The sequence below is a fragment of the Cuculus canorus genome, chromosome 2 (assembly GCF_017976375.1).
Source record: "Cuculus canorus isolate bCucCan1 chromosome 2, bCucCan1.pri, whole genome shotgun sequence".
NCBI lineage: Eukaryota > Metazoa > Chordata > Aves > Cuculiformes > Cuculidae > Cuculus > Cuculus canorus.
Genome location: NC_071402.1, coordinates 110,397,570 through 110,410,079, shown reverse-complemented (window position 1 = coordinate 110,410,079; position 12,510 = coordinate 110,397,570). Strand labels below are relative to the sequence as shown.

Here is a 12,510-nt window from a genome sequence, read left to right as displayed (position 1 = left end):
GCAGGCTATAAGCTATTTATGGCAAGGCAATAATTGGAGAAAAACGCCATCACGCTGAGTTGGTAATGCTTGGCTCTTACTTGTTTGGTATTTAAATGAGTACCCAAACTGTAGAGCAGCACAGAGTCCATCCCAGGCTTCCTGACTTGTATTTACAGCTGCCTCTGAGTGACTCTTTTATCTAAAGGCTCTAACTAAGTCTTTATAATTAGTCCTTTTTCACTAATATTGCCGCTTCCTTTTGCTCCTTAATGGCCAAAGTTGTTTGTTTTGTCCAGATAACAGCAAAAATTAGGTGTTGCTGAGATTTGAAAAGGCTCACATTTGTGCCTACCCAACTCAAACTGCAAAGCCTATGTTGGTAAGATTACTTCTGAATGTATAGGGTCATCTGCACATAGTAAGAACAGAACAGCTAGGGTTTTTTTCATGCTCCAAACCCGATCAACTAAGGAAATGTACTGCCTTGCCAACAACACAGTTGTATTTTTCATGGGTATCGTATTTGAAAACCCTCAGAGACTTGTTCCCACGTTTTGTTAGACTCAAAACTGAAGTAAGTCCCATCAGTTATCTATGTTTCCAAGAGCACAGATATCAACAACTCTTGCAAGCTAAGAGAGTTAATTTCATTAAATGGTACAGAATAAAGGATAGTCATCTCAGCTACAGCTTGGCAATAGATTGGAACAACTTTTCAGATAGAAGCGTAGGAAAATATTGGTTTAAATGCTTTCTTTTCAGCTTTGAATGACAATGAGATGGAGGGAGTTTGAAATAGATGCATAACTTGAACTGCAAGCAGAAACTGATAAGGAAACTGGGGCAGAGGGAATGACTCAGTTGGCTGTGGTGCAGTAGCAAATCCACATGGGGCTCTGGAAATGTTCATCCGTGCCAGTGATAATGCACCAACCACGGAGATGATTATGACAGTCAGAGAAATTCAGAGAGCAGTAATGAAAAATAACTATCACAATGAACCAGTGGGAACTTCAGAGTCAAAGGGCACAAAGGACGATGTTTTGAAAATAAAAGGAAGAAAAGTGACTGAGAAGATCTTTGATCTAAAGGCTTTTTCCTGCAGGTTTTATCTCTCCAGACAAAAAAATACAAGGCTTATGTCTATTCCCATAAGAACTGATCAACACGTCAAAGAGGAGAGAGAGAGGGAGAGACCGTCTTCCAAGATAACATTTAATCATCATAAAAATGCATACATGAATGTGACAAAGGAGGAAAAAAGGCATATATCTTAAAAATAAATATGCAACAGAAATCTAACCAAATAGTAAAAAACCCACAGTGCAGTAATGGGTACAGTATCTTGGACAGAATAGGTAAATATACACTGCCAGCTGATCTCCTTTCATCAGATGACTATTCCATATTTCAAGGGACTGTCTCCCTTTTTCAACAAAGTGGTCCCTAATCCTGACAGATCACATACCGATGTCCTGCTCTGGGGCTTCATGAAAGTATTTTCCATTCTCTTTTCTTTTCAAAGGCTTTTTGTTCCATGTATTTGCTATATGCATAAACAGGTCTTTAGGGACCCATTATAGAAAGCATCTTATTTCACATTTCTAGTGGTAATCATATCAAAGTGTCCCTTTCGGGGAAAGGGTGACTCTTAAATTGTATTTAAGCCCTTGTTCAGAAAATCAGAAATCCTATCTCAATTCCATTGCATTTTTACCAGGGACAGCAACAATGGAGACTGAAACCTTACCAGTTCCCCGGATTGTTTGTCACCACCACAACCCCCAAGCCAGTGTATATTAGGTGTCAGGAACTAATATGAAAGTTCAAGAAATGAAGGAGTGCTTTTGGTCCTACAAACCACACTCCTCTTGGGATCAGCCACAGGGGTTGTATTTCTTCACTAGCTATGCACGTGCCCTGCTGCCACCTGCTCTGCCTTCATGGAAAGTCAGGTTGGGTTCTGCTCGACTTCATCTGCTTTGCCTCAGGTTATTGGGACCCACGCATCTGAGCAAGTTTCTCTCAGCTCTGCCTAAATTGAAAAAGGCTTGAGGGTACAGCTGAAAAACTTGAGTTGGGAGTCACCAACTGGGACGCATCATAGTCCATTAGCCCATTGCAGCCCTCTCTGGTGACCCTCAACTAAAGCCCTCTCCTACATGGTGTGTCCCCCATGCCTTACAATTACTACAGGCCTGCACATTGGAATTAGATAACCAGCATTTAGTTCTGCAGACCCTCATGTGTGTCAAAATTCCCTCAGAAACATAAACTGAAAGAATGTAATAATCTTGTGCATGAAGCAGGGTGAGATGAGCAGTCTCCTCAGCATGTTCAGGCATCCTGAGCGCAAACTGCAGAGAGCTGCAGGACCTTCCTTCAGGGAGGTGTTTTACTGAAGCCCTATAGAGAAAACAACACACATCTTTTCTTGTTTGTGTGCTGAATGGGGGGGGGATGTGTGTCACCCCATTTCCTTGGCAGGAAGCAGCAGCCTGTGTGGAGAAGTATATATGATCATATAATCATAGAACGGTTTGGGTTGGAAGGGACCTTAAAGGTCATCTAGTTCCAACCTGAGAGACACTTTCCGCTAGATCAGGTTGCTCAAAGCCTCATCCAGTCTGGCCTTGAATGCCTCCAGGAATGGCACATTCACAACGTCTCTGGGCAATATTTTCCAGGGACTTACCACCCTCGCAGTAAAAAAATTCTTCCCAATAGCTAATCTAAATCCCCTCCTTTGTCTTAAAAACATTATCCTTCATCCTATCACTGCACACCCTCATAAAGACCCCCTCCCACATTACCCTTCATCCTATCACTGCACACCCTGATAAAAAGCCCCTCCCCAGCTTTCATACATATCCTTTTAAATACTGGAAGGCTGCTATGAGGTCTCCCAGGACCCTTTTCTCCTCTAGGCTAGACAAGTTCAGCTCGCTCAGCCTGTCCTCATACAGGAGGTGCTCCAGCCCTCTGATCATCTTCGTGGCCCTCCTCTGGACTCATTCTAACAGATCCACATCTTTCTTGTGCTGAGGGCTCCACAGCTAGACCCAGTACGCCAGGTGAGGTCTCACAAGAGTGGAGTAGAGAGGCAGAATCCTCTCCCTCGACCTGCTGATCACACTTCTTTTGATGCAGCCCAGGATATGATTGGCTTTCTGGGCTGCAAGTGCACACTACTGTCTGTTGTGGAGCTTCTCATCCACAAACACCCCAAAACCCTTCTCTTCAGGGCTACTCTCAATCCATTCTCTGCCCAGCCTGTATTTGTACTTGGAGTTGCCTCAACCTAGGTGCAGGACTGTCACGATGTCTATATTCATATTTTTTTTTTAATGTATTTATTATGACTAGTCTAAATTCAGCCTTGAAAAAAAAATCCAGCTGACCCTACGTCATCTTCTGTCTAGCAGTCTGACCTGTGTGTCTGTGGAGCTGGGTCATTGCCAGAGCACTGCAGGTTTCTCATCTGCAAGAGGTGGTGTCCTTACCACACCTTTAGCTCTGCACAGTCCTCACCCCCTCTTCAGAAGTGACATATGGACACCTGGAGGGAGGCAAAATGTTGGTGGCATTCTCAACTCTATTTTGGTGTGTAATGCTACAGGTACTTGGTGGGGTTTCTAGGAGCACCTCTGCAGAGTTCATTCCTGCAGCCCACTTGGTTCTCCTGCTCCCTCAAGGCAAGTATCAGGGCCCTGGGGCATCTGTGGGCAATAATGACTCTAACCAGCTCAACCTGGGAACCCTACCCTGACACCCTGCCCAGGGGCCCAGGAGTTTCACTGCAGCTCAGCCCTGAGCACCCAGTCCCCAACTCAGCTACACTCCCCTGCGATCTGGCTGGACCGGGTGCAAGCTTGGGCTGCAAATACATTGTAAAAAACAAAGGAGCAGGGGAGACAAAGGTGCTTACAAACTATTTGGTTACCCTGCCAGATCTTTTTAGGCAGGGAATATCCCATGCACCACCATTGATTTCTGGTACTTTGTAGAGACCAGAGCTCTGGTCTCCCATCACTCCTGCTGCCTACTCTAGGTAGGCAGCATCTCCTGAGTCACACTTGTCCAGGTCTTCTTCTGCAGCTTAGATATTATACACAAGCCTAATGGAAGCATTTTTTATCAAATCCTTTCCTTTGGGATAGATCTAATGTGGTTTTTTTCCCTCTCATAAACACTATTCATGCACTTATTAAGAGACAGTCATGTGCTCCTTCACTGCTATACCAAGACAACTTTAGGCCTTTCTGTCTTAAGGACTTGGAAATAATATAAAATCTACTTGGCGAAAGGCAGATTTTGCTATATGATTTGAGCGGGAAGGAGAAAGACTTAACACCGTGTGTGTGTCACCTTCCCAGCTGGCCTCTAAATCTATACATGCAAATCCCTGCATATTTTAAAAGCTTTGGGGTTTTCTTTAATTGGTTTAAGAGCCTGGCTAAGCATAAGGTACAGTGAAAAACAGCTCTGTATTATACACCATTCTGGGTTATCTCACCACTCTTTCCTCAGCCTGAAATTAAAGAAAATAACATAGCCGATTACAGGCTAGAGCTGTATCCTTTGCAGGTTTACATGCCTGGAAGCAGCTTGGGATCTATCTATATACTTTATAAGTGCCATTATTTAGATTTGTGTTTTGCTATGGATATAAAGAAGAAACCATTCCAAAGACCTTTCTGCTAGGAAGATTTTTCTTGACTATTATTAGCACTCTGCTTTTGCAGCAAGCGTTCATGAGCCAATATGCAGAATTTTAAAGGACTTCAAAGTGTCATTGGGAACCAAGTGATATGTGAGTTAAAAAGGGTTTAATGGAGCTGCAGTCACTGTAGAACAGTGTCTTTTTATAGAAAGTTCTTACAGCGTTAAGAAAAACATCCTGCAGATTTCAGTAGGATTGGCATATGGATAAGGTACTTTGCACTATGATTTTTGTTTATCTACTATTAAAAAACAGCAAACCTCACATTGCTAGCTATAGGGAAAATGATAAGTAGGAAGAGATCTGCAAAACTCAGGCAACAGCTATAACCTCCATTTTGGGTTGGCGTTTTTCTTTTGTAGAAGAAAATTGTATATGTGGAGGCCAATGTTTTTGTTTTTGAGAATGGAGATATGCAATGATTTGTATTCACACTGAAGCTTTTAACAGTCTTATTTCCCCCCCCCCCCCCCCCCCCCAAGCTACTGGATTATATTATCATTATCACAAGGCAAATTCTGCTTATCAAAGTTGAGGCAAACGTTCCAGGACTGCCTTTAAAGATGTCGTAGGTCAGGCTCACATAGAAAAGAAGTGGCTTTCAAAAAAACATGTTAAATCCTAAAGCTGACCTGATCCTTGTGCAGTCATCTTGATCTGCCGGAATGTCTGAAGATTTCTCAGGGAATCACTGAATTCAATATATTCTCTATTTTTACTTTCAGAATACCATTTATGGCTCTCCTGTAATTATGCCCAGGAAGCATGTAGGGATGCCAAATGAGACAGGTTCTTCATTGCCCTTTAGCAACCCATGATGAGAGCCCACACACTTCTGAAAGATCCAGGCAAAGAGTAGAAAGGAAAGAGCACCCGTGGCCTGCTGCAGGGGTGAGAGACTTGCTCAGCTTTAGAAAAAAAATGACAGAGGCAGAGGTGGGATGTGGCTTTAGCTCTCCAGATCCTCAGCACTACATCATATTCTTAAAGCTATCCTTGTATCCACACTGTCTGGGATTTAGCTGTTTGGGCTTGTTCCACCTCTGAAGCTACATCATTTAAACATGTTTTATTCTCTGCTTTTGCTTCGGGCTGGGAAGCGCCTGTTTTCTGCCCTGTCTGGGGGAATTAAAAAAGAAAAAGAGACAGGGAAACCTTTAGTCGTCATGACTGCCAAAGGAGGAAATCAGGATTTTTCAAGTCTCATAGGCAGCTGGAGGCGGAAAATGAACATGCTCAAAGCTGATGAGAACACAGATTCAGGTGCTGCTGCTGCCTTTATGCCAGCAGCTGCCTTCTATCCCCCCACCTCAACCAGGACAGAACTGAAGCCCCAGCAAAACCCCAGCGTGGAAGCCCCATGGCTGCAGTGCCCCCTCCCTCCCACCCCTGCAGCTCTGGCCCAAGCAGCATTTTTACTTTATTTTTCATACCAAATCCTCCTGAACAGAAACCCTAGTCGAAAATCTTGCAGAAGAAGCCAGAGAGATGTTTTTTCTTATCTGCGGAGGAGGGCAGAGAAGCGACAGCAGAGGGGGGAAGGGTTTGTGAAGTGGATTTTTTTTTTTTTTTTTCTTTTTGCAACACTAGTTGTTCAGGGGAGTGTCTTCTGCTATTAATGCTGAGTGGCTCCGGCAGCTACTGTGGTTTAAGGTCGTTAGTCATCCGCTGCTACTGCAGGAGACACGGGAGCGCTGTGCCAGAGGCTGTTCGTGCAATCCTTTTGGTCCTCCCAGGCCAGCAGGTTGGGAAGAGCTGCAAATGGGGCAGTGGGGATGCATGGGAGTGCAGAGAGCAGCTTGGGGCTGTGGGACATCCTCCCAGCCTGGTCATGGGGTCCCCACATATATGGGATTCACCAAATGGGTGTTGTAGGTGGTTGCACAGCTGCCCTGGATATCTTGAGAGGGGGTGAGGGTTGTGGAAGAAAAGGGGCCGGGAGAGCACCTGCAATGCGTGCGTGTGGGATCCTCTGTGCACCCCAGGATAGGGCAGAGGTGTGTCCCAGCCTGGGAAGAAATCCTTGCACTACACGTAGCAACACAGGCATGCAAGTTGCCTTTCTACTCAAGCTGCTAATGAGACAAGGACACAGGATGCTCCCTGAGCATTAAGGCAATACAAATCCACATGCACCCTTCCCACCTGATTTCTTCCTTTTCCTTCTGTAGGATGAGGGGGTCTAGGCAAACATTACTTAACTTATTCTGCATCATCTGGCTCCTGCTTCTGCTGAAGGCTGTCTCTTCTTCCCCACTCCCCCATGGAAATGACCCACCGACCCCTGCACTCTCCTCCGGGCTGTACAAAGGACACACCTGTGTTGGTATGTATTCAAGTTTTGTTTGCCTAATGGACTAGTTCGTTTGTTACTCCACCAGAGCGCTATGCACATCATAAATCACTCCTTTATCTATTTCTGAGGCTGTACTGAAAAATACTCATAGTCTTTGGTGAAATATTCACTGAAGAATTTGCAAGGCCAGCATGGGGTCGGGAGATATTTTATGATTTTGTTTTTGAGTGGCTGCTTCCCAAAGTTCATGTTTTTGCTGTGCCAGGAATGGCGTCTAGAAAGGTGGCTCCAACAACCCTAGGTCTAGGACTTGGAAACAAGGTGTTATGGGGTCCTACTGTTTGTTTGGGTTCACAATGTGTTTTGCTTAATTGCAGGACACCATGGTTTTCTCAGACTCACTCAGAGTCTCCTCATTGATTTCATTACCTATTGGAATTGGGAAACTATTCTTAAGCATTGAATGGACCTTTGTGGTCTTGATGGTCATCGCTGGATAGTCAAATTACAAGGGCTGTTCCATCGTATTTCCTTTCCTTTTTGTGAGCAAGCACATGTGTCTGCATGTCCTGTACTAAAGTGGGGTGAATGTGTTTTGTCAACTCCCTGTTGTGTGACTTTGGTGACTGCACTGATCTCCACAGAGCCCTCAGCTGACTAAGTTGTTCCCAAAGCAAGACCAGTAACATTGAAGTCGATGTGAACTGTGGATATCTCAGCACCAGGAATACCCTTGGCATGAGACTCTGTATACCTAGAGAGATGCAGTAGCTTGTATTTTTCTACGTGAGCAAATGTTAAATGATGGGCATGTCTTATGCATTGGGATCTATTCTTTTGTTTTGTGTTTTCTTAGCTTTTTAGGGTACTTTTTTTGCCATTAACTTAAACCCTGTCACAATTCTCCATCCTTTGGAAGGAAATATTTCCTTTCAGCCCAAAATTATTTTCACTTAGGCCCAAGGAACAAAATCAGAAACAATAATCCTAAGCTTGATAAAAATAAGGTTTTGCTTCACTTCTGAGCCATCTACATCGCCCCTGCAGATTTTGGCACCAGTGAGGCAGAGTGAACACAAAGTGGAGTGAAGCTGAAGCAGTGAGGTTTGTGGAGCCCCTGTCTGGCCTAAGCCACCAGCCAAAAAATGAGAGTGAGTTGTGAAAAGGAAAAATGTCTGTCAGGGACTGGCCATGGCTGGGCCAGCAGCCACACAAGCAGTGACTGAGCAGCTGCCAGAGTGAGAGGGAAGTGGTGTTTTTTAATGGTGAGATCTTTAGGCAGCTATGGTTTTGATGGCCCAGGAAAGGTAGTGGATGTTTACATTGGTGGGTTTTAAATGTCAGATGTGAGATTTGTTTGCCTTTTTCCCCCAGCAAGGCTCTAAATTCCTAAGGGGATTGCACAGTGCATTGAAGTTGCCTTGTACAAGATAAGTACTTGTTGTACTTGTGCGATTTTTTGCACCAGTTCTGATGCCAGGACCACCAAGAATCTTCCCAGCTTGTTTGTTCGGTGGGGAGACCTCGAAAAACCTGCCTTCCATACCAGTTGCTCTCCATTCAGCTAAAAGCAACCACATGAGCTCAACTCAAGACCAAACCAGACTGTCCACGGCTCTGTAAGCCACAAGATAAAAATAAGAGTGCAGAGCATTTGAACTGCATGGTCCAGTCCTGGCAGGGAGGGCTGGTGGCTGCACACAGGCAGGCTGCTCCCTGCTAGCCCAGATGGCCACCTCTGGGATTTCACTGATTAGCTGCTCTCTTGACTAACTCCTGGAAACACTGACAAGCCATCTGTTTCCCTTCCTTTCACAAATGGGAAAGAGAAAGCACGGAAAAACTGATTGTTACACTTGCTGTGGCATGGAGCAGGAATAGTGTCAGTTCTTGTGGCTGACTGGGTGACCAGCCCTATTAGAAGCAGAAATTAAGCTGAGATGTAGGAAGAAGATTGTGATTTACTTTCAACAGCTAGACTCCAGACCCTACTACCTGAGGTTGCCATTTGGGAAGGCACTGGGAGAAAGCCATGAGAGCTTCTTCTGTCTTCTTGGTCTTATTGATCAAGGCAGAATTTTTAATGTGAGAAATGCCCACTGCTAAATGTATATGAGATTTTCCTGAAGAAATGGACGTTTGCGTGCAAGTTAAATGTATGGTGCAGTGTCTAATCTTTCGAAGCTACTTGCCTGTCTTTTCTGAGGGAAAGGAGGTAGCTGTACATTGACTAGTCATTGCTGGCCACTCCTATGTGTGTACCACCTATATGATTTAGATTGTTGTGTTAGTAGGCAAAGCCAGTCAGAAAACAGATGCTCTTCCAGTAGCAAAATGAAAAAAATAGTTTCTGTTAAGCCTTTCCAATGAAAGTATTACACTTCTTGAAGAAATATGCAGAAATTATATGACAGCGAGTCAAATTTAGCTCTGGTATGTCCGTTGAATGTGATACTACTTGGTTGCTTTGTATTTCTGTTCCTCTTGCTAGCAGTGCTCTCTGGGTAGTCACCATCTGCTCCCAGTATTCTGGCTGTAGTGGAAAAGCAGCTGGATGCTTCAAGGGACTCCCCTACTCTTAGCACATCCTGGGAAATGTGTATTGGGTAGGCATCTGTGTGCTGATATGGAATAGGGCTGGGGGAGAGGAGAGTTAAGTCTCCAGTGAGGTACCACAGAGGGGTGAACAATTCAGACAACTCATGGAGACAGGCTGGCCAAAACATTTCTGCTTTGATTGTTACTTGCCTAAAAAAGAAGGTGACTTCTTTTACAGCAAACTTAATTGTGTTGGAAAATATTTAGACAGAAGTTTTGATCAGCCTCAAACTATAGAAAAAGTCACATCACTTTTGCTTAATTTCCTTGAAAAATTTGGCTGCTTCACTCAGAGAAAGTGTTTCATAACTGGTTCAGTGTAAAAATAAAACATCTGGAAAGTGTTCCCACCTAAAAAGGAATTTAATACTACCGCCTTTTAGAATTATGAAAAAGAGGGGGAAAGGACCTGGTGATAATCCTCCTGGCCACAAGGTCGAATTAGTATACCTAAGCAATTCCTAACCATCTCCAACCTGCTCATAAATAGATACATTGTCTTTCTTTGGCCACGTCATTAGAAGAATAAAACCTTATAAAAGCATATTTTAAAAGGAAATATAAGTAAAAGCCTCACTGGATTTATCAAGGAGAAACAGTATCAGATCAATCTAAGTTTCTTTGCTGATGAGATAATGACTTATAGACACAGAAGAGATAGTAGACATTACAGCTGGACTTTTGGCACCACCTCAGCACTAAACTAATGGTTGAGAAATACATGACGGGGCAGGACAAAACTGGTGGTTTGCTGTGTTCAGAGAGTAATTACGAGTGGGAAGTAATTCCTTAAGTGAAAAGATGTACAAAATGAGGTCATTCTTGGGCTCCAGTTTTACCCATACTGTCATTCCATATTTTAATTAGCCAAGGTAATGAAATAGTGTGGTATTAAATTAGCAGCTCATATAAAGCTGAAAAGGTTGCAAGTACAGTGGAGGGCAGGACTAAATTCAAAACTATCTTGAACACCTGAAGGACTTGCCTCCCCAAAAGTGCCATTACAATATGGGTATGTCAAAGGCACTTCAGCAGAAGTTGTAAATGATACATTTAGCGAATAAGCAACAACGAGCTGAGCGGCATCCCTAGGGAAGATCATCTGGGCTTGTAGTGGCACAATGACGGCATGCTGTCACGAAGAACGTGCATAGTGGGTACACCAAAACATGTGAACAGAAGTTAGCTTGCAAGACGTGAAGTAACCCATTACGTTTCTCAGCGTTGACAAAGTCTCAGAGGAATTTCTGCCTTCCTTTTTGGGGTTGCGCATCAAGAATGATGCAGAGCGACAGAAGGTTTTGGAGAAAAACAAGCACACTATAAAGACTGAATAAATTAATCAGTCTAGAGAAGAAAATCTCAAGAAAAGGCGTGATAGCTGTCCTCAAAAAAATTGAAGAGGTGATCTGTTCTTGATGTTACTAATAGTTAAGCAAGAAATAACAGAATTGGATACCAGTAAGGTCATTCAGGTTAGGAAGAAAATTTTTAGTGGTAGTGATAAATAACCACTGTAATCAGTTCCTGAGAAGGCTGTAGAAGACCTTATTAGAGATCTTAACCAACCTGTGTCCATACTGTCCCTTTCAAACTGCATTTCTGCCCTAACGTCATCTGTGGCATTTGCTTTCATAAGATGACTTCTTCCAGGCTAGCTTTTTGGGAGTTCTGTGCTCTGACCATGAGAACCATTGGCAAATAGCAGGGTTTACTAATTTTCTCCCCAGAAGCAAGCTGCTCAGCTCTTTCGGTGATTAACTTTGGCTGCCCTTTTTGGAATGAAGTCATTAGTCAGGGTGTGCTCAATACATCTGGACAGCAGCACTTTCCATCTTCTTTGCTAGCAAGTGGGTCAGCAGCCAGGGAAGCAAATCTCCCCATCTTTGTGCTCAGTATAATGCCATTCTCAGCAACCTTTGCGGGTCACCTCTTCTATTCACCTAAGAGCATATAATTCCTAGTGTATGAAGAGGCATGGTTTTGAAACCTATTTTCAGCTTTGATTCTGTTAAAGAACAGATGTTTCCAAACTTCTCAACAGCCTAAAACACTGACTTCTACCTGTGTGGATTTGTGTAGTAGTCAATGTCATCAACAGTTTGCTTCTGTCTAGCTGTGCATGAGTGCAGGGATGAAATATGTCCCATGGAGTGGGCTGGTGACGTTTGGAGTTCACTGTAACTTCACACAATGGAACACGCCAAATGAAGTTGGAAGCTTTTAATAACTGTGCTCAGACAAAGTGGCTGTGCACACATTGTCTGGGGAGGCACCATGACAAAATGTATAATTTACAGCTCAATGAGTTCTGTAAAAAGGCCATGCCCAATATCAATGTAGCACCACAATGTATTTTACTTTGAAAGGCTGGGGTCGACTTTGATTACAGCTAAATCAATGCCAAGCCACAGCACCTCTGTTTGCTTCACCAACATTTCTCAGTTTACTCAGTGGCAAAATTTGGCCAGATGATCACTAATAAATGCCAAATTTAACCGTAATATTTTTTCCTATGACTATACTTAGGGTAGAAGAACCACAGGCACGTGAGTAGTGAGATAAAGGTACTAAACCAACTCTTAAATAGTTACACATGGATTCATATTTTTCAACAACTGATGGTAAAAAAAATGATTTTCAAGATCACCTCAAATTTTACTGAAATTTTATGGCAAAAAAATGCAAATATATTTATTGAACACAATAAAAAGATATGCTTAGCATACCTACATACATACACATCTGTGTGTGTAAATACTCTATATTTGTATGTGTATTTGTGTACATGGGCAGTCCTGAACATTTCACCTTACTGATCCTTGCTGCTAGTTTTCTCTTATTTATTTAGTGCTGGTTGTCTTTTCGGTTTCTGACTCCCTTAACATGTGTGCCTCCAACAAATGTTCAT

General features: G+C 43.2%; 1 protein-coding gene across 1 annotated transcript in view; it reads left to right on the top strand.

Moving 5' to 3' along the window:
* The first annotated feature begins 6,323 nt into the window (after nt 1-6,323).
* The window catches only part of AOAH (acyloxyacyl hydrolase), an 81,388-nt gene continuing 75,201 nt past the window's right edge, over nt 6,324-12,510 (top strand). Inside the window, 3 exon segments of the mRNA XM_009557996.2 lie at nt 6,324-6,410; nt 6,412-6,449; nt 6,877-7,031. Of these exon segments, the coding sequence (XP_009556291.2) occupies nt 6,324-6,410; nt 6,412-6,449; nt 6,877-7,031 (280 nt within the window).